The sequence below is a fragment of the Schistocerca nitens genome, chromosome 5, assembly GCF_023898315.1.
Source record: "Schistocerca nitens isolate TAMUIC-IGC-003100 chromosome 5, iqSchNite1.1, whole genome shotgun sequence".
In the NCBI taxonomy this organism is placed as follows: Eukaryota; Metazoa; Arthropoda; class Insecta; order Orthoptera; family Acrididae; genus Schistocerca; species Schistocerca nitens.
In genome coordinates this window covers 297,391,113-297,413,397 of record NC_064618.1, presented here as the reverse complement: position 1 = coordinate 297,413,397, position 22,285 = coordinate 297,391,113, and the positions used below count along the sequence as shown (strand labels likewise).

Here is a 22,285-nt window from a genome sequence, read left to right as displayed (position 1 = left end):
AGCCCTGCAGTGCCCTTGTGGTCATGCATTAACAGTGCACCATGTTTTATTGTCGTGTCCCCGTTTTAGTCAGTCTCGTGTTGTCCTGTCTGTGCCATCTACTTTACAGGATATTTTAGCTGATGACGCTAGAGCAGCTGCTCATGTTCTTCGTTTCATTACTTTGACTGGCTTGTCCAAAGACATCTAACTCTTTCACTTATTTTATGTGCATCTTTGTAAGAACTTTCTGGTGTCTCCCCCCCCCCCCCCCCCTTGAGTTTTACTAGATTCTATGTGCTCTAACAATTGTGACTGGGCACTAATGACCTCAGTAGCTGAGTGCCCTTAACCCCCCCCCCCCCAAAAAAAAAAAAAAAAAAAAAGATTATGTCAAGGCTGAACTGCCTCAGTATTACAAATGGTCATATTGAGCACCTATGAGTTAAAAACTTCGGTAGATGCTTTATCCACTGACAAGTGTTCATTGGTTGTATGTCTTGTTTACATGCAAACATCTTCATATACCCCAGGGATGCTTATGAATAACCTTAAACAAAATAATTTGCCGATTGAATGTAGTGCCCTAAAAGCCCAGCTGAACTTGATACAAATAATTACTCTAAGAGCATAAGTAATCTGTATACAAGAACATACAGCTATCATACACTCCTGGAAATTGAAATAAGAACACCGTGAATTCATTGTCCCAGGAAGGGGAAACTTTATTGACACATTCCTGGGGTCAGATACATCACATGATCACACTGACAGAACCACAGGCACATAGACACAGGCAACAGAGCATGCACAATGTCGGCACTAGTACAGTGTATATCCACCTTTCGCAGCAATGCAGGCTGCTGTTCTCCCATGGGGACGATTGTAGAGATGCTGCATGTAGTCCTGTGGAACGGCTTGCCATGCCATTTCCACCTGGCGCCTCAGTTGGACCAGCGTTTGTGCTGGACGTGCAGACCGCGTGAGACGACGCTTCATCCAGACCCAAACATGCTCAATGGGGGACAGATCCGGAGATCTTGCTGGCCAGGGTAGTTGACTTACACCTTCTAGAGCACGTTGGGTGGCACGGGATACATGCGGATGTGCATTGTCCTGTTGGAACAGCTAGTTCCCTTGCCGGTCTAGGAATGGTAGAATGATGGGTTCGATGACGGTTTGGATGTACCGTGCACTATTCAGTGTCCCCTCGACGATCACCAGTGGTGTACGGCCAGTGTAGGAGATTGCTCCCCACACCATGATGCCGGGTGTTGGCCCTGTGTGCCTCGGTCATATGCAGTCCTGATTGTGGCGCTCACCTGCACGGCGCCAAACACGCATACGACCATCATTGGCACCAAAGCAGAAGCGACTCTCATCGCTGAAGACGACACGTCTCCATTAGTCCCTCCATTCACGCCTGTCGCGACACCACTGGAGGCGGGCTGCACGATGTTGGGGCGTGAGCGGAAGACGGCCTAACGGTGTGCGGGACCATAGCCCAGCTTCATGGAGACGGTTGCGAATGGTCCTCGCCGATACCCCAGGAGCAACAGTGTCCCTAATTTGCTGGGAAGTGGCGGTGCGGTCCCCTACGGCACTGCGTAGGATCCTACGGTCTTGGTGTGCATCCGTGCATCACTGCGGTCTGGTCCCAGGTCGACGGGCACGTGCACCTTCCGCCGACCACTGGTGACAACATCGATGTACTGTGGAGACCTCACGCCCCACGTGTTGAGCAATTCGGCGGTATGTCCACCCGGCCTCCCGCATGCCCACTATACGCCCTCGCTCAAAGTCCGTCAACTGCACATACGGTTCACGTCCACGCTGTCGCGGCATGCTACCAGTGTTAAAGACTGCGATGGAGCTCCATATGCCACGGCAAACTGGCTGACACCGACGGCGGCGGTGCACAAATGCTGCGCAGCTAGCGCCATTCGATGGCCAACACCGCGGTTCCTGGTGTGTCCGCTGTGCCGTGCGTGTGATCATTGCTTGTACAGCCCTCTCGCAGTGTCTGGAGCAAGTATGGTGGGTCTGACACACCGGTGTCAATGTGTTATTTTTTCCATTTCCAGGAGTGTATTTTGAACCATTCAACAGCTGCTGCTTTTTTAACCATTCTGAAATTTGTATTTGTCAAGTACTTTGCCTTGAAATGCCGGCACACACTAATACGTGGAGGCTGAAATCGGAGTAATGCTCTTGCAGAACGTTAAGACTACTTTTATTATAAAATTTATCTGGGACTTTATTATTTTGGATTAGTATTGTTACTCTACAATTTAACAACATTCTGTCCAGTCAGGGCAGAATAAGTACTGGCATCTTTGAAAATGTTTAAATTCTTCTAGAGAACAGAGTAGTTGTCAACCAGATAAGATTTCTGATTTCTGTTTGTTTTGAAGTTAATGTTATTGTCCATCAGATTGTTTACGTCAGTGGACAAGTAGTCAAAGATTCTTATGATTGAAGACTATGGTTTATCCAGGTATTGAATATCATCTACTGACTTTGACCAATGATGCATTATAGGCTACAAAAAAAGCAACACAAAGGTGATTTCAAAATGATGACCAATGACATTGTCCGTTCCCATGGTGCAAAAAATGAATGTCAAATAGACTCATACAAATTCTTAATAATAAACATTGAATATGCAGGGAAAATCAGGAGCAATTGGGGGTTTTGTGCAGGGATGGATAAAAACCTAAAATAGCTGCCTCAAAATCTTGATAATAGTAAAACATACAAAGTGAAACAAAGAAAAAAACTATACGATAGTTGCTTTCGAAGATGAAAAAACGCATATTGTGCAAACCAACTAAAACTGTTAACAAAAACGTTACTTGACCCATGCAGCTTTACTTAAAATTCTGATACCAATACAAAAAGCTAAAGGCTGCCAGTAATGCTAATAGCCAAAACTAACAAGAAAGAATGAAACATGATATTGAAAAAAACTCTGAAGCTACATAGCGCAACACAATTCAACAATGGAAAATGCAAGATGGAATGTAACTCAACATAAAATGCAGATACCAGTACAAATAGCCAACATGTGACACCGATACAAATAGCCAAAAATAACAGAAATCAACAAAATGTGATATCAAAATAAAACAAGGGGCCAGGTCATTTCTTCTTCTTCTTAGAACTGCCTGCCTTTAAGAAACAGCTCATGCATATAGTTATAAGTGAACTTAAAGATTAATGTGGAATGCCAACCACAGTGTGACTTACATAGAGAGCATCAGACTATAAATGAACTATGAACATCAACTGTAGCAACTGTTGGACAGAAATTTAGGAGATTGATGTCTTTCTGTTTTGAGAAGGAAATAGTAAGCTACTTTGTGGCAAAGAAAACTGAAGTCAAAGTCCAGGAACTCCCTTTACTAAACATAAAGTTGAATTAAAGTTAAACAGCAAGAGGTAACATGTTATATGGGAAATGTAGGTACCTTTCATTGAATGGTAAAGTCAATTAGGTAACAAAATATTTTTAACTCAATGTGCCAAAAATATCGAAAACTGGCTACACATGTGTTGGTACATTAAATAATTCACTGACATAAATGAGGTGGGTTATAATTAAATGTCACTTTTGTTGCAAGGGAAAAGACTGATGACATCAGTCAGACAAAAACTTCGGTTGGGTATCCTGATCAAGGATGTGGAGAGTCAAGACAGCAGTTGTTCCATTTTTACACTGACAGTCTGAACAAAAAATGCTGTACATAATGGCCTGAACTCTTGCTCCTGTATAGTTTGTTGCTGGAACTGACTGAAATGAAAAAAAGTATTTCTAGGATAGCACTGAAGTGCATAAATAAGATTTTGTGAAGTCAGTATTGTCATTTGTTATTACGGCATAAGGAATTTATCAATACATAGTAGAAATATTCACTTTTGTGACCTTAAGTAAGTGAATGTAAATGGAAATAAATTTAATCATTTATAACAGACCAACTAACACATTAACATGTTCTTTTTACAGTTGGCTCACCAATTGAAGTGAAGAAAGTTGAAGACCCGACACAGGAACAAATCACTGAGCTCCACAATAAATTCTCTGAAGAACTTGTAAACTTTTTTGAGAAGTACAAGCACAAATACATTTCAGATGCGGACAATGTACATTTAGAAATTGAAGAATAACTATCTTAGTTGTCAGCAGAGCATATGACTCTGTTTTATACATCACTTCCAATTGTCTGTCGTTTACAGTATTGGATGATATGCATTTGATTTTTTCTTGTAATATGAATGCATTCACATTCCTGCATTCAGTTAATAGGAAAAGGACCACTGTTACTCCTGTTTAAATATGCCAGAAATTGTACAAATTATTGTAAGTCATTTTGCTCAATGAAATTATTTTTTTTTTTTGTGTGTGTGTGTGTGTGTGTGTGTGTGTGTGTGTGTGTGTGAGATTTATATAGTTAACTTCTGAAGCAAAACAGTCTGTATGATAAATATACAAATTTTACTTAACTTTTGCTTAGATACAAATCTGCTGCAATGCTGAAGTACAACAATATGTTAAATCTAATTTTTTTAGATTAAAATTTATTGAAGATTAAGTATCACATATGAAACAGAAAACACATTCAATGAACTATAAATTGATACCAATATTTTATTTCAAACTTCTGTATTGTGGCAGATTTGTAAGGAGTAAACTTTTCCAAGACAGTAATGGCTGTGATTAGTTGTAAGAATAGAGACATAACTGTAATAGATTCAAGGGATTAATATAAGTATAAAGTAAGAATAAAGTACAGATTTTGTGCTGAAGAGACTTGAGATTTATCTTGTCAATTTATTACTGGTTACTCAATTATTTGTGTAAATATGGACAAAATTATTTTGTAGCAGCTATTCTGAAGAGACACTAGCATATACTGTATCACTTAAACCTGGTCAGTACAGAATTCTTTTTCTTTTTGGCAATGTGCACAGTAAATTTTTGGTTATGGATAAAATTTGTTCTAAATAAATTGAAAATATTCAATCCTTTTGGAGAATTTACCCAATGTTGTTTGGAAATAAAATATTTCAGTTCAGAGAGGAAAATTGTTGTGCATATTTCTCTCTCTCTCTCTCTCTCTCTCTCTCTCTCTCTCTCTCTCTCTTAGTATAAACAATGTGCTTTTTAAGGCTACTCTGGCAGAGTTAAGTAGAATATTGTACTAATATTATTAAAAGGATAGTTGCTACTCACCATTAGTGGAGATGCTGAGTTACAGACGGGCGCAACAAAAAGACTGTTTGAAACTGCACTCCATCCTAATATTGTTACATTTCATACAGAATACTGTACTGTGTGATTGAGAGTTGGTTTCCTGTTGCTTCTGAGGACACCTGAAACTTCAATGTAATGTGTGTTTGTGTACTGGCAGTCATGCTGATGTTAGATGAAATTTACCCTTGATGTTTTGGACATTAATGGGTAATGTGCAGATAAGATTAATACATTCACTGCCAACATCCTCATTCAAATAGTTTGGCAGTTTCACATTTCTTATCAACTGTAACAAAGAATTACCAGGGAAGTGAAATAAGGAAAATATCCATTACCACATAGTTCCCATTATGAGGAACTGTTCCATTACACAATACAGGAAGGACATAAAGGATGGGTTTCAGCATGAGATTGACTAAGAGATCATTAGAGAATGAACAAAAGCTTAAATAGGACAATTATGGGGATGGAAATCTGTTTCTCATTTCATTTGAAAATAACAAAAATTCAAATCCAATTCAGTGCTGTATAACATTTGAACTGTCTCTTCAAACCTCTTTAGGACTGGATACTAACATTTTTAGAAATTGGCTAAAGTTCCCCATTAAATTGCTGTATTCATTGGTAGTCAAGTTTCTGAACGAATAATGCTACCACCACTTTTTAAGTTATGTTTTGTCTATGATAGCTGTTGGCACATTTCTCTGTGACCAGCTGCCTCTCAGTACTGCCCATGTTGCTGTACAGCTGGAAACACCCACAGCTCAGTGTCTTTCTACTCCCCTTCCATCTATGGCAATTTTTTCACAGTAATTCACATAAAGACATCACATATGTCCATACACCATGTTTTAACTTATATTGATTGTACAGTTGATGTGTATGAAGTTAAGGTGACTGATTTTACCATGACATCACACAGCACATTTTGGACTGTCACATACTATGTGTATAAATGGCCAAATGTTCTGTCATAAAGACTCAATAGCTTTTAGAAAAAAAACTTAATGGTTATTAATGGTGGTCAATTGAATTTTGGCTAGCATCTATGATGATAGTTAATGGCACAGTGAACAAGCACTGCACTAGAGAGATTAGCCCGGAGATTGTGGAAAGCTTTCTCCATTACTAAAGTTTGCTTCTGTGTTTGCCTGTGGTCTCATGACCTGAGAATGAATCTGTGAGTGGTGATTATTGAACTGTTGCTGGGAGAGGTTGGTGACAAATTTTCCACCTTAAGGAAACGTCTTAATTGTAGATAGTCTGCTGGCCTTGAGGTATATAGTAACACATAGATACCATCTGCTGAGAACCAGGAGTTTGGTGAGAAAACCATAATGTCAAGCAGGTAAGCAAAGCAAAATTTTGCCAAGTTGGGTGCTATTTTAGTGCCAAATGGCATAACCAAAAATTCAAACAGACCAGAAGGTGTAATCACTGCTGTTTTTCGGATGTGTTGGGTGTCACAGGAATTTGATTGTAAGCTTTACATCAGACTATAAAACACTGAAAACTCTTTAGCTTGTTAATGCACACGTGAAGTCCTGAATGTTTAGTATTGGGTACCTGTCTTGAAAAGTTCTGGGATTCACCACAAGGACACAATGAATCATCATTCTTAGGTGATAGATGCTAGGATGACAACAGCAGACTTTGGAAACAATGTATAATTCCAGCCTGGAGGATGTCCTCTAAAATTGCTTTTGATTCTGTTAGGAGCTCAGGTGCAATTCTACAGACATGTTGTGAAACTGGTGGGCACAGAGCAGTACATATACACTGAAACGCCAAAGAAACTGGTATAGGCATTGGTATTCAAATACAAAGATACATAAACAGGCAGAATGCGGTGCTGCATTCATTAAGGCCTATGTAAGACAAGTGTCTTGTGCAGTTGTTAGATGGGTTACTTCTGCTACAGTGGCATGTTATCAAGATTTAAGTGAGTTCAAACATGGTGCATGAGCAATGGGACACAGCATCTCTGAGGTAATGATGAAGTGGGTATTTTCCTGTACGACCATTTCACCAGTGTACCATGAATATCAGGAATCCGCTAAGACATCAAATCTCACATATCACTGCGGCTGGAAAAAGAGCCTGCAAGAACAGGACCAATGATGACTGAAGAGTGTCATTCAACGTGACAGAAGTGCAAGTCTTCCACAAATTGCTACAGATTTCAATGCTGGGCCATTAACAAGTATTAGCAAGTGAACCAGTCAACGAAACATCATATGTGCTTTTGGAAATTATGGTCCACTCGTGTACTCCTGATGACCACCAGAGACAAAGCTTTATGCCTTGCCTGGGCCCTTCAACACCGACATTGGACTACTGATGACCGGAGACATGTTGCCTGGAAGGACGAGTTTCATTTCAGACTGTATAAAGCAGATGGGCGTGTATGGGTATGGAGGCAAACTCATGAATCCATGGATCCTGTATGTCAGCAGGGTACTGTTGACGCTGGTGGAGGCTCTGCAATGGTGTGGGGCGTGTGCAGTCGGATGATATGGGAACCCGAAATACGTCTAGATATGACCAACAAGTGACACGTACGTAAGCATCCTGTCTGATTGCCTGCATCCATTCATGTCCACTGTGTATTCCGACAGACTTGGGCAATTACTGCAGGGCCATGTGACACCCCACACATCCAGAATTGCTACAGAGTGGCTCCAGATACACTTTTCTGAGTTTAAACACTTCTGCTGGTCACCAATCACTCCAGACATGAACATTATTGAGTATACCTGGGATGCCTTGAAATGTGCTGTTCAGAATATTTTCCAACAGATCTCCGCCCTCTCAGACTTTTATGGATTCATAGTGTCAGTTCCATCCAGCACTACTTCAGACATTAGTAGAGTCGATACCATGTCATGCTGTGGGGGGCCCTACAAGCTATTAGGCAGGCAAGTTTCTTTGGATCTTCAGTGTATAATAAATGGTATTGTGTTCAATGCTATGCTGTTGTGTCCATAATTCAAGCAGAAGTTCCACAATGTGATCATTGCAGAAGCTTTTGGAGAAAGCATCTTCCATCTTCAAAGTCACTGATTCTGTCCCAACAGCTTGTAACTTTCTTTGTGGAAGACAGCTTGAATCTTAAGTAGTGATTCTTGACGTGGAACCATTGTTCACCACTTATACTACTTCTTGACATTATCCAAGTTAGATAACAAAGCATAGAGAATATTTTCCAACAGATGAACAGTTATATACATCACCATGTGGCTCTGAACAGGTTTTGTCTTGAGTGGATCTGGATTTACAGTACCTTTGCATACCTTTTATGCTGACACATGACTGTTGTTTTCAGTGTTCTTGTTCATAACTGTTGCCAGTTGCTGACTGTCATATATGCCAATGTGGTCTATTCTCTTAAATATGCAATGGCAGAGTAACCCAGTGTTCCAGTTATGGTATTACTATCAGCTGTGTTTACAAGTTGTGAGCATATTGAGCAAGAAAATCTGCACCTAAAATAGGCTCAGCCATGTTGGCAACCTGAGACGTCCATTCAAAGGAAGCGGTGAGGCCTCCATTGACTATTAAAATCCTGTGTCCAGTGGTACCAAATGCCAAGTTGCTTACAGCTTTCAATTGCAATTGATTATCTGGCTTACAATCAGGTACACATGAAGCACGGAGTCTTCTGACATGCATGCCAGTGTCAACCAGGAAAAAAAGCTTGAAGGCATGTATAAAGTAATTGCTGTGATGCCACAGTGTATTGCATTTTCTTCCTCTTCTCCCAGAACCTCTTCATTCTTTCTCTTCTCTCCCACTCTTCTTCTGAGATCTTCAGCTTCAGTTTCTCCTGGCGGCTTCACTGGTGACATTCTAATCTTTTCCTGTATTCTTCTGTCATTGATCTCTGGTATATTTGTCAGTGTATATTTGTTCCTCCAATTTTTCTTTCCTTAGACCTTGACCCCCAATTTCAACCAGTCCGTCCGAATTTCAACAACCCACTTGGTTCCTGTCTTTCCCCTTGTCCTCCCTATTGTTTCCCACACTCTCTTCGTCATTCTGTCCATACTCATCCTTACTACATGCCCAGCAAACCTTGCCCTTTTGAGTCTGATTTCCCCTGATATTGTTCTCATGTTTCGGTACAATTCTTCCCTAGGTCTTCGCATCCACCTCTGTCCACCTCTTTTGGGACCTAGTATTTTTCTCAGTATTTTTTCTCTGTTATTTCTCTAGTTGTTCTGCCCCATTTCTTCCTAGTGTCATCATCTCAGCAGCATATAATACTACAATCCTCACTGTTGCCTTGTAGTGGCTTATCTTTGCCTCTGTGGATATATTCTTTTTATTGCATATATGTCTCGTCATGCAGAAGGCTGACCCCATCTTCTTTATCCTCTGTTATTCCCTCCTCCTCCTGTTCCTTTCTGTTATAAATTCTCCCAGGTATTTAAATTTGTCCACCATTTTCACAGTGCCTTCCAGTGTTTCCCAGTCTGCAGTGGTGTTTAATGTCTTTGTCTTGTTATAGGCAATCTTCAGTCCCACCTTTCTGGCTACCTTACTTAAGTTGCTGAGTTCTCTCTGCATCTTCCTCCATCTCACTTACTATTGCTTTGTCATCTGCAAAGGCTAGGCAGTCCACTTGAGCCCTGTTGTCCTTTTTGTCCACCACATGGGTCTTTGGTATTCCCATTTCCTCGTTTATTGCTCTCCAGTGCCTGATCACTTCGTCCAGTGCTATATTGAACAACAATGCTGACAATCCATGTCCCTGTTTAACACCAGTCTTGACCTCAAATTCTTCTGATGGTGCTCCTCTGAATCTCGCCCTTGCTTTTGTGTCTGTCAGAATTTCTTTTGTGTGTTCTTGTGTAGTTCCATCAAGTCCTCTGTTCTTCAGGATCCTAACAAGAGTCTGTCTGTTGATGGAGTCATATGCCTTTGTGAAGTCCACGAAGGTTATTTCTGTCGTTTTGTTTTTTAAGGCCCTATGTTCTATCAGTTGCTTCAGGATAAATATCTGTTCTACTCAACCTCTTCCCTTCCTGAATCCCACTTGGTAGTCGCCAACTGTACTTTCTACCTGTTCTTCTACTCTCTTGAGCAATAGTTTTGACAGTACCTTGTATTCAACCTCTAGTAGCGATATTCCTCTGTAGTTTTTTGCATCTCTCTTGTCCCCCTTCTTGTGTATTGGTACTACAATTGCATTCATTCATCCATCCTTCTGGCAACTTCTTTGTTCTCCAGATCTGGTGAATTATGTTGGTCATGTTGTGTATTGCTTTGTTGCCCCCCCCACTTTATCATCTCGGCTGCTATACCATCTTCTCCAGTTGCCTTAATATTCTTCAGATCACTTATGGCATGTGCAACTTCATCCCTGGTTGGAGGGCATGGCTCTCTCTCTTCTGTCAGTCCCCAGTTCCAGCTCTTCAGGTGGTTCACAGTTCAACAGGTTGTGAAAGTGCTCTGCAAAAATACGACGTTCTCCTTCACACTGACAGCCAGCTCCCCTTTCTTCTCTCTTATAAACAGTTCTCTACCCTTGTATCCAATCACTCTCTCTTTGAATTTCCCGATAAAGTGTCTGCTGCTGTTTTTCCTGAAGTTGGTCTCAATCTTGTCCAGTTCCTACTTCATCTTCTGTCTTCTGGTCCATCTTATTGTTTGGGCTGCTTCCTTTCTTGCTCCTAAGAAAACTTCCCATTTTTCCGGGTCCTTCTTGCTGCTCAAGTCTCTCCAGGCTTTCCTGCAAGTCTCTACCACTTCCTCACATTCCTTGTTCCACCACCAGTGCTTCCATTTCTTTTCTTCCTTTCCCCATAGTTCAGCCTGTTTCACCATATTTCACTTCATGTCGTCCCATTCTTCATATCTGAATTGATTGTGTCTTAATTTGTCTCTGTCATCCTTTGTTTTCTGTTCTTCTATTTGTCTTTGGCAGTCTGTCCCTGTTTTGAATCCAAAGGCACTTAACTTCCGTAACATAGTGATCCGATTCTATTCTTGTGTTCTTTCTGACCTTTGTGTTCATGATCTCTTTAGCATTTGTCCAGCTGATTGCTATGTGGTCAATTTGGAATTCCCCAAGGGGGATGCATGGATTTGCCCACGTCTTTTTCTTACAAGGTTTGGCCCTGAAGTGTGTTGTCATCAATCTCATTTTGTATTCTCAACACAGTTCAATTAGTCTTCCTCAATTTTTGTTTGTCTGCCGGTGTGCAGGGTACTCACCCACTACTCCTTTATGTTGCTACTCTTTTCCAATCTGTGCATTATAATCTCATATGAGTATCTTTACATGTCTATATGGTATGTTTTTCAGTGTATCACCTAGCTCTTCCCGGAAACTATCTGCAACTTTCTTGTCTTTACTTGTCTTGTCATTTGTAGGTGCATGTCCATTTATTATTGTACACTTTTTGTTTTCTGCTTGAAAAGTCAGTGTTGATATCCTTTCTGACCTGCTCTTCATTTCAGTCATGGCATCCTCATATCTCTTGTCTACTATGAACCCTGTTCCAAAGCATCTAGGTGCATGTCTTTCCTTTCCCACTTTAACTTCTGGTTTCCCCTACAGTGTTATGAAGTCTTCTGACTCCACTGTGTCTTCGTCAGTGCACCTTGTTTCTTGCATTGCTAGTACTCCAATGCTTCTCTCTTTCATCTCATCTATTACCTGTTTAAGTTTACCAGTCTTAATCATTGTCTGTACATTTATGGTTCCAATTGTGAAGGTCGTTTTAATTTTAATCTTCTTTGAGGTTCTTGGGAGCTCAGACTCTTCCCTTATGCACTTTTTGGCAGGTCCCCCATAATCTGAATGCCTGCTTGCATCGACCTTGGTCAATGGGGGATTGTCCCCCTGGGGTAATCTTGATTCCATAGTGCGATCCATTCCATGAGTTAAAAAAAAAAATTTGATGGGACGGCTCATGTCTGTCCAGTTATACGACTGAAGTTTTTAGCCCCAGAAGATGTGTTCAGGCCGCCCCCGACACGGGGACACAGATGACTTTGGTAGCCGCCCCTAACATGGATTACAGCTGCTACCTGATAAGCCTCAGTGGCTCTTCCACTCTGTCATTGGGAAGCGACGCTCCTCTTCCGCCTTCGAGACCGTTGGCCGGGCTTCACCTGTAACCCTAGGTAGGGGCCCTAACTGTGTGCTACCGTCCGGAGCCAGATGGACCCAGGTTTTTTTACGAGGTTGTTACTCCTCCCCCTCCTCCTTCCCCATGACTTGTGAGATGGGGCCCCAGGCTTGGGACCGGCAATGGCGGAGTTACAGATGCAGATTATCTCCCCACTGGGCAAAAAATTATTGGAGAATACTATGCTAACCTCCTGGACAAATTGCAACAAAAGATTCATGAAAAAAGGGCAAGTTTAGTGAGGAAGAAAGTCGCCTTTCATCAAGACAATGTGCGCCCGCACATGTGCTGTCGCCATTGAAAAATTACACGAACCAAGATATAAATTGTTGCCACATCCACATTATTCACCTAATATGGCTCCATCAGACTTCCATGTCTTTCCAAAGCTGAATATTTTTCTTGGTGGATGAAGGTTCACTTCAAACAAAGAATTAATAGCTGGAGTTGAAAACTATTTTGCAGACCTGGAAGAAACTCTTTTTCGAGATGGGATTAGGGCACTGGAACATTGTTGGACAAAGTGCGTTAATCTACAAGGAGACTACATTGAAAAGCAAAAAAAAAAGTTTCAGTGATGTAAGTAATTTTTTTCTATTTCATTCAGAGAACTTTTCAAACCGCCCTTGTAGTATTGCCGAGCATGTGTCAGTCGTGGTGAGAGGAGGACCACACTACCCAGCGTCAGCGCCCTTGCTGGTGGAACAGCAAGGATCAGCTCTCTTTGGCATTGCCGCTCACCACAGTTATCAGAGTATTCTGGCATCTTCATCTGGAGCAAATCAAGGAGATAATGGGATTCCACACATTATCCGGCTGGTAGCCGCTGTCAGGGTTCACCAGACATTCCGCGACACGTGTTTCAATGGATTATTTTATAACTGAGTCCCAAAAAGATGTTACTGTGGCCAAAATAATGTTTTGTCGTACTCCGTTGCATGCCTTGGAGATACAGCCCCTCCCCCAAATGGGAACATATCCTTAAAGCATGGAAACACGTGTGTTCATTGAACCATTTTATTTATTTGTAGAAGATAAGTTAGCTCAGTAAGTTTGGCATGGCAGAAAGTTCGTATACATAAAGGAAGTTCACACTACAAATTATAAAAATTTAAAGTGTGCTGTAAAGAATCTCTCTTAATCATTTTTTCATCTTATCATGTTAGTCATTGTTGTACAGCTAATTTATGAGCATAGTTAATACAGTACCCAGGATATGATAAAGGTCAATACAGTAATAAATATAGGTATTAGTTTCTTGTATTGTTGTGTAGGCATAGTACAGGGCTATTACAAATGATTGAAGCGATTTCATAAATTCACTGTAGCTCCATTCATTGACATATGGTCACGACACACTACAGATACGTAGAAAAACTCATAAATTTTTGTTCGGCTGAAGCCGCACTTCAGGTTTCTGCCGCCAGAGCGCTACAGAGCACAGTGAGACAAAATGGCGACAGGAGCCAAGAAAGCGTATGTCTTGCTTGAAATGCACTCACATCAGTCAGTCATAACAGTGCAACGACACTTCAGGACGAAGTTCAACAAAGATCCACCAACTGCTAACTCCATTCGGAGATGGTATGCGCAGTTTAAAGCTTCTGGATGCCTCTGTAAGGGGAAATCAACGGGTCGGCCTGCAGTGAGCTAAGAAACGGTTGAACGCGTGCAGGCAAGTTTCACGCGTAGCCCGCGAAAGTTGACAAATAAAGGAAGCAAGGAGCTAAACGTACCACAGCCGACGGTTTGGAAAATCTTACGGAAAAGGCTAAAGCAGAAGCCTTACCGTTTACAATTGCTAGAAGCCCTGACACCCGATGACAAAGTCAAACGCTTTGAATTCTCGGCGCGGTTGCAACAGCTCATGGAAGAGGATGCGTTCAGCGCGAAACTTGTTTTCAGTGATGAAGCAAAATTTTTTCTTAATGGTGAAGTGAACAGACACAATGTGTGAATCTGGGCAGTAGAGAATCCTCACGCATTCGTGCAGCAAATTCGCAATTCACCAAAAATTAACGTGTTTTGTGCAATCTCACGGTTTAAAGTTTACGGCCCCTTTTTCTTCTGCGAAAAAAACGTTACAGGACACGTGTATCTGGACATGCTGGAAAATTGGCTCATGCCACAACTGGAGACCGACAGCGCCGACTTCATCTTTCAACAGGATGGTGCTCCACCGCACTTCCATCATGATGTTCGGCATTTCTTAAACAGGAGATTGGAAAACCGATGGATCAGTCGTGGTGGAGATCATGATCAGCAATTCATGTCATGGCCTCCATGCTCTCCCGACTTAACCCCATGCGATTTCTTTCTGTGGGGTTATGTGAAAGATTCAGTGTTTAAACCTCCTCTACCAAGAAACATGCCAGAACTGCGAGCTCGCATCAACGATGCTGTCGAACTCATTGATGGGGACATGCTGCGCCGAGTGTGGGAGGAACTTGATTATCGGCTTGTTGTCTGCCGAATCACTAAAGGGGCACATATCGAACATTTGTGAATGCCTAAAAAAACTTTTTGAGTTTTTGTATGTGTGTGCAAAGCATTGTGAAAATATCTCGAATAATAAAGTTATTGTAGAGCTGTGAAATCGCTTCAGTAACCCTGTATAATTTTCACAACCCATTCCCACCCAAAATTATGTATCTCGGAACCAGAGAAGCTCATAAACCCAGCATTAACAATTCTGTCTCCCCATTTGGGGACACCTTAAGGAAAAACAGCTAAAAATGAGCGTGAGGCCTTCAGTTCTGAGGGAAGTTATTGCGGTAGATGTCAATGCATGTTATAGTGTCATACTGATGCTATTGCACTTAGTTAAGAATGAGTGTGAGTCAAGGGTAGGTTGGTTAAAAAAAACACTAAAAGATACAGTTATCATAATTCTTGAAGTCGGCTTTGGATCAGCTGTAAGTCTGCAACTGGAGGTGTCTACTTGAGATGGTGATAGGTAGGAGTTGGGAAGTCCATGAAAGGATGGATGCAGCTGGGAAATGGTTGAATGTGGAATGATGCAGCAAGGTGGCGGCACTCTTTCAGGTAGGAGTGGACACCACCACCACCACCACCACCACCACCAGATGTGAAATGAATGAACAGTCAAATGAGAGATAGAAAAAACTGTTTTGTTAACCAGTGTTCGAAGAAACAATTCAATATGGGTTATCATTCACTTGCTTTCACTTCAACTAAAGTCAAGAGACATTTGGATTCAAGTTATTGGTATCACTTCATCAACTACTAGTACAATTAATTTGTAAGGTCTTCCTTTCATCATGATGGCATTTAGCAGTTTGAAGGTTGGGTGTTTACTAGTCGCATGACAGTACAACAGTGTAGGTTTTGAAGCCTAATTATGAAAAATTCATAAGCATACAACCAGAAATACCTATTAACACAATTCACCCTTGTGTGACTGATGTTGCAGCCAGTAAGATTCTAGTAACTAAAAATAAATAAATAAATAACTAAATAAATAAGACAAACAACTTAGATTTATTAATAAAACTTCATTGTAACTAGTATGCTGTAACAACCTAGCTAGGTAACACACAATATTTTTCCTAGTTAAATTGTTCATTTCCTTTCTATATTTTATTCTAAAAAACTCATTTAATTGGAAACTTGCAACTATACATAATTACACATATACTGAGGGAATAGTCTATCTATATTTGGAGAGAAAAAAACTTAAGACGTAGGTTAACCCTAATTACTAAAAACATTACTCTTGAAGAGGATCATGAACTAATGCTCAAGAGCAGTACCTCTTTAAGTTCTTATGGGGATAAAGTCTTTTAACTTGGTTACTCGTTGGGTATGCCAGATGATAAATCTCAGGATGTGGTGTGTGTGTTATTTTGCATGGTCCTGTATAAAGTACTTGTCATTTCTCATCCTGCTTTTTAGGACCAAAGACTGAGGATGATTCCAGAGAAGTACTTTAATGCCAACTTCAAATCATTGTAGTTTTTTGGGTACCTTTGTTATATAGTTGCTTTCACTCACATGCTCTGATGGTCAAACCGATTATTGACACTCTTATTTTTTGTTCCCATGACTCATTATTAGTTGGAGCTCTTGGTAGTCTGTCAAGCCATTTTCTTTTTTCCAACCTTCTCAACATCAACTCAAACAGAGCTGCATTGGTAGAAGTGTGTATCTCACTCTTCTATATCTCTCCAAATGGTTGAAGGTAGTCGATCGAGGTTATTTGACGATAGTGACAGTAGGTTCTCATAAAGCATTGCAATTCATGAAAAGAGTGTTTAATTGGATTAGGATTAGAATCAGAATTGTATTGTGATGTCAGGGTTTGCTTGATACCAATCCCCCATACAAAATGTTGTGAACAATATTCTGTGAACTTGGCTGCACCATCAAACAATGTCTCGGGTTTGCCTGTGTGTGGAGTGTGTCTCTGGTGAACCTTTTAATTATTGGCTGACACATTGCTATTTTTAAGGCATAGAGCTTGAGGTACTATGAAAATAAGTCATGAAAATCTACAACGCACTTCTCCCTCCCTTCGCTCGAGGTAGGGACCCCATCAAATCCGCACAGTCTACAATGGCCTTTCAGTTGACATCAAGTGTGTAAACTCAGACGTATGCTCATCTACTTCTTTGTTCTTGTTTAATCCTTCAGGCAAATGAAAATGTGCATCAGAAATTAGATTATCGTGACCTTTCACATAAAAAATCTCAAATCCACATTCTTGAAGAATCATCCATGTAGCTAGGCAAGGCTGGAGTAATTTACATTTCTGTAAAAAGCTTAATGCCTGCCGATCATAATACACAACTGTGTGTGTCCCACTGAGGTAGTAATGAAAATTTCTAAATAACCAGACAACAGCTAGAGCCTCTAATTCAGTAGTGTAACAAGTCCATTCACAATCACTATAATGTGTATAGCAAAGGCAATTGCACAGAACGTTGGCACTCCATTTGTTTACATGGGAACCTACCCCACAGGATGAAGCATCTGTAATAATTCCAGACTAGATATTCATGTTGGGATAGTCCAATAAAGATGAGTTGACCAAAGCTGTCTGATCCTTTCAAAAGTCAACTGACACTCGGTAGTCCACTGCCACGGGATATTCCTTCTGAGCAAACTAAACAGAGGTTCCACATTCGTGACATGATCTGAGAGAAAATGATACTAAAATGACATCAGTTCTAAGAATTCTTTAAGTTGCTAAACGTCCTTCAGTACAGGTGCATTCTGAATTGCACTAATCCTTTTGTTATCCAGTAGTATACTAGTAGGAGAGGGTAAGTGACCTAAAAATATTATTTGCAGGAAGCTAAATTTTGACTACTTAGGACTGGCAGCAACATGCATGGGTGTGTTCCTCATACAACAGATCAAGAGAGTCTAACACAAACAAGAACTCTTCTAGACTAGTTGTTCACATGTACCTTTTTTCCTTTATTTCAAGTGACAGCTTGGCCTTGAGAATCCATGGTAAATCTTTATTTGCCCTTGGTTCCATCTAATATTTGTTTTTATAAATATATTTTTCAGAGTACTTGCATAAATTATCTTGATGAACATTAAAAGGTTCAGGATCATATACTTCTTTACCCACATGCTCCTATATAGCATTTGACCAATATTTTGCAATAAATGCTTTCTCACATTATTCGTAGGTATGGCGTGACTCGGCTGCATCCATTGCCCAAAGGGTACTATCAGATCCACTTGCATAACCAGTCTTCTGTGTTTCAGTCCACACTCATGGCAATGCAGCTTCAAATGCATGAAGGAAAACAGTGGGTTGAATTGTCCTCCATTCCAGGTTGAAATCTTGAAATTGCCAGTTCTTAATGAATATAATAGAGGGAAACATTCCACGTGGGAAAAATATATCTAAAAACAAAGATGATGTAACTTACCAGACGAAAGCATTGGTATGATGATAGAGACACTAACAAACACAAACACACAGAATTCAAGCCTTTGCTACCCATGGTTGCTTCATCAGGAAAGAGGGAAGGAGAGGGAAAGACGAAAGGATGTGGGTTTTAAGGGAGAGGGTAAGGAGTCATTCCAATCCAGGGAGCGGAAAGACTTAACCCCCCCCCCCTCTCTCTCTCTCTCTCTCTCTCTCTCTCTCTCTCTCTCTCTCTCGTAGTTCGTACTCCTTCAATCTCAGTACATAAGGATGTTTGAATTCTTCCTTTTGTGTGGATATTTCCTGTTTTAAACTCTGACACAAATCTTGTTTTAAAGTTTGCTGGTGCATGGACCTGATCTTCTTTCTGGTGTTTGAACAATGACTGAATCTTATTTAACATCTGAGAAAAAGGATCCAACACCTGTTCACTACACACAGCATGCTCCCCACTGTTCACTACCTGCTTAATATTCAGTGTGTTGTGCCTTTTTAAACTTGTGATGGGTTGTAACCATAACACATCATAAAATTTACTCAAACTCTTGAAAAATTCTCTCTTCCACACTGACAGTAATTTAACAATGAACCAATTTTGTGGTAACCAGAAATCTCTTAATTGTAACACTGTCTCACAGGAAAACAGAAGCAAAGTGACATGATAAACATGCACTACAGGCTTCTAATTTTTTTTTAAACTAACTGTGTAAATCAAAATGGCTGATCTACACAGTATTACTTGCCCTTAAAGGATCCTAATACTAGTGAAACATGAAAGGAACTGAATGTGTACACTCGTGCACAGTCATAATGCTCTGCAGTCCTTATCAGCCCACAGCTCCTTCAGATACTGATCCTCTCAAATCCAAATTTCATTCACATAAGGTTAAAATCAATTGTCTCATTTCAGCCCAACTGTACACAAAGAAATAAAATTAACTCTTAATGTACAAAGAATTGCCTTATTGCTCACAGTATAACATGCATGATATGATCACAAAGCAACTCCAGACACAAAAACAGTGTTTTCAAAGACAACACGTTACATCACCAATAACATATCACACATTGTCAGTGGATCGATTGTTCCAACAATGGAAAATTCTGTAATGGAGTCCACACAGCCTCATGAGTCTGAATGAAAAGCTGCTTGACATAATGCACAGTAAATTTGAAACACAGGCTGCTGATATGGCTTTGGAAGATTTCACAACTGGTGCAGAAAATAATAATGTAGCTGTTGTGACCAAGCACTGTTTGGTGTTTGAAGAAATGTAAGTCAAATTGTAAGATGAAATTATGTCCATTTTTTAAGGCTGAGTGATAGGACTAAATTAGCCAAAGATAAACTGAAAGTGCAAGTTACTGTAATCAGGCACATTTATTATTGCTTCCACTATGCATTTCAGAGGATTGTGCCTCCATGATGATGGGGGTTTATTTCAGTTAATAAATCAAAGATGTTCACATAGGACTTTTTGTGAGTAGACTGTCACTGTCTTTCAAACATAACAGATGGCTCTTCCAATGATATTTTCATGACACAGTGAAGTTTAAAGAAAGTGTGCGCGCGCAATGTAAATATGACTAGGAAAACACTTTGTGACCACTTAAACTATGGTTTCAGTAAGCTGAGTTTTTAATTGCCATCATAAGTTGTGACTAAGCACTAACTAAAATGTTTCCATTTAATTCTGGTAACAGTTATGGCTGATGAACAGAAAATGCAACTGTTTATGGCAGACAGGCTGTCGTGCTTTGAAGGAGCATTTCTAACACTTGAGGATGTGTGCACTTCACAACACACTGTTAGGGTACAGCACTATTCTATTCTTTTGAGAAGCTTTTTCTTTTTATTTATCAAGAGTTTGGCTATGTATCTCTAAGCTCAGTTGTGAGGTGAAATTCCCTCTCATATCAGATACTAGGAGTTATGAGAGTTGATGGGCATGAAAAGGAAGCAGTGGTTGGGAAGGGAGTGAGACAGGGTTGTGGCCTATCTCTGATGTTATTCAGTCTATATATTGAGCAAGCAGTAAAGGAAACAAAAGAAAAATTCGGAGCAGGAATTAAAATCCATGGAGAAGAAATAAAAACATAGAGGTTTGCCGATGACATTGTAATTCTGTCAGAGACAGCAAAGGACCTGGAAGAGCAATTGAATGGATGGACAGTGTCTTGAAAGGAGACATAAGATGTACATCAACAAAAGCAAAATGAGGATAATGGAATGTAGTCAAATTAAATCAGGTGATGCTGAGGGTACTACATTAGGAAGTGAGATAATTGAGGTAGTAAATGAGTTTTGCTATTTGGGAAGCAAAATAACTGATGATGGTCAAAGTAGAGAGGATATAAAATGTAGACTGGCAATGGCAAGGAAAGTGTTTCTGAAGAATAGAAATTTGTTAACATCGAATATAGATTTGTCAGGAAATCTTTTCTGAAAATATTTGTATGGAGTGTAGCCATGTATGGAAGTGAAACATGGCGGATAAATAGACAAGAAGAGAATAGAAGCTTTTGAAATGTTGTGCTACAGAAGAATGCTGAAGATGAGATGTGTAGATTACATAACTAACAGCGTGATACTGAACAGAATTAGGGAGAAGAGGAATTTGTGGCACAACTTGACCAGAAGGGATTGGTTGGTAGGACATGTTTTGGGGCATTAAGGGATCACCAATTTAGTATTGGAGGGCAGCATGGAGAGTAAAACATGTCGAGGGAGACCAAGAGATGAATACATTAAGCAGATTCAGAAGGATGTCGGTTGTAGTAGTTACTATGAGATAAAGAAGCTTGCACAGGATAGAATAGCATGGAGAGCTGCGTCATACCAGTCTCTGGACTGAAGACCACAACAACAACAACACATTTCTGAACTTATGTCATGTGTGTTCAACCCTCTACTTTGTAAACAAATTACTGGATCTATTAAGGCTAATTCCTTTTAAACTAAAAAGGCAAATAGCACTGGGAGATAATTTTAGGTTTAAGTCTTTTTGACCTGCATTGTTGTTTTCTATTTAACTGTTCAGTTTTTTTTTTAATTTTATTAAGAAACAAGCTCACTTTTCTAGTAGTGACAACTGATGTGCGGAGCCATTACTAATTTGTAATTTTTGTCAAGTTTTAGTTAATAGTTGCCTGAGTAATCCTTCAGACATACTGAAGTGCTTGTTTCTCTTCAATGTCGTTAACTTAAAATTTTCTAGCCAAGCATTTATTCATGATGAGGAAACTGATGGATGGCGTGCTGCACCCTGAAAAGATACTCTGCATTGTTTGGCATGCTTGATTAACTTTAGTATGAATTTTTTTCAGAATAATGTTGGTTTTGATGCTGTCAAATTTCTTGGCCCACTTCTGCTCTGGCTTTGAGTACAGTGTCTTTTGAGATGGGCCAATGAACTGTTGTTTTATCCTTGCTTTATTTAGGAGAGGTTTTATGTATGTTGTAGTTGAGCCTGTGTTAACTTCATGCCTTGTAGTTTTGGTGCCCGAGGTCTACCTTGAAGTGTAATGTGGTGCCTGTGGTCTTGCACCTTGATCTCATACCTGATTTGTTCCCCGTCATTTATTGTTTGTGGTCTAAGGAATCTCTTTGTATAAATTGTTTTGCCTTAAATTTTTGAAGCATAAAGAATTATATGGCACTGTTTTAATAAGAAAGATTCAGTGGCTGAAGCCAGTAAACTGCTTTTGTAATGCTTTTGGAACATAATGAAAAATTTGGATTCTCAATGTAGATGAACTTTTCCTAATGTTACACTGTCTTAATAGATGAAAAATATTTAATTTTTGCAGCTGGTAAAAAAGGTTTATTCTCAAAAGAAATGAGCTGATGATGTTTGTAATATATTGGTGAACTTTAATGTGGTAATAAATATAGTCAAGATATTAATTAAAAGGAACAAACAATATTCAACTTTTACCCAGTCCTTCCACTATGACCTGTTCATTGTGTCCCCTCATTAATTAATGTCCTTGTTTGGCAGCATA

At 40.0% G+C, this 22,285-nt stretch overlaps 1 protein-coding gene across 2 annotated transcripts in view; it reads left to right on the top strand.

The window, feature by feature from the left end:
• LOC126260135 (2-acylglycerol O-acyltransferase 2-like) overlaps positions 1-5,032 on the top strand; it is a 120,020-nt gene extending 114,988 nt beyond the window's left edge. The window contains exon 6 of one of the 2 annotated variants that reach the window (XM_049957383.1): positions 3,986-5,032. In XM_049957383.1, coding sequence (XP_049813340.1) covers positions 3,986-4,146 — 161 coding nt within the window. In that variant the 3' untranslated portion in view covers positions 4,147-5,032. The remainder of the gene's footprint in view (positions 1-3,985) is intronic. The other variant, XM_049957382.1, reaches the window with a different exon arrangement.
• The last annotated feature ends 17,253 nt before the right edge of the window (positions 5,033-22,285 follow it).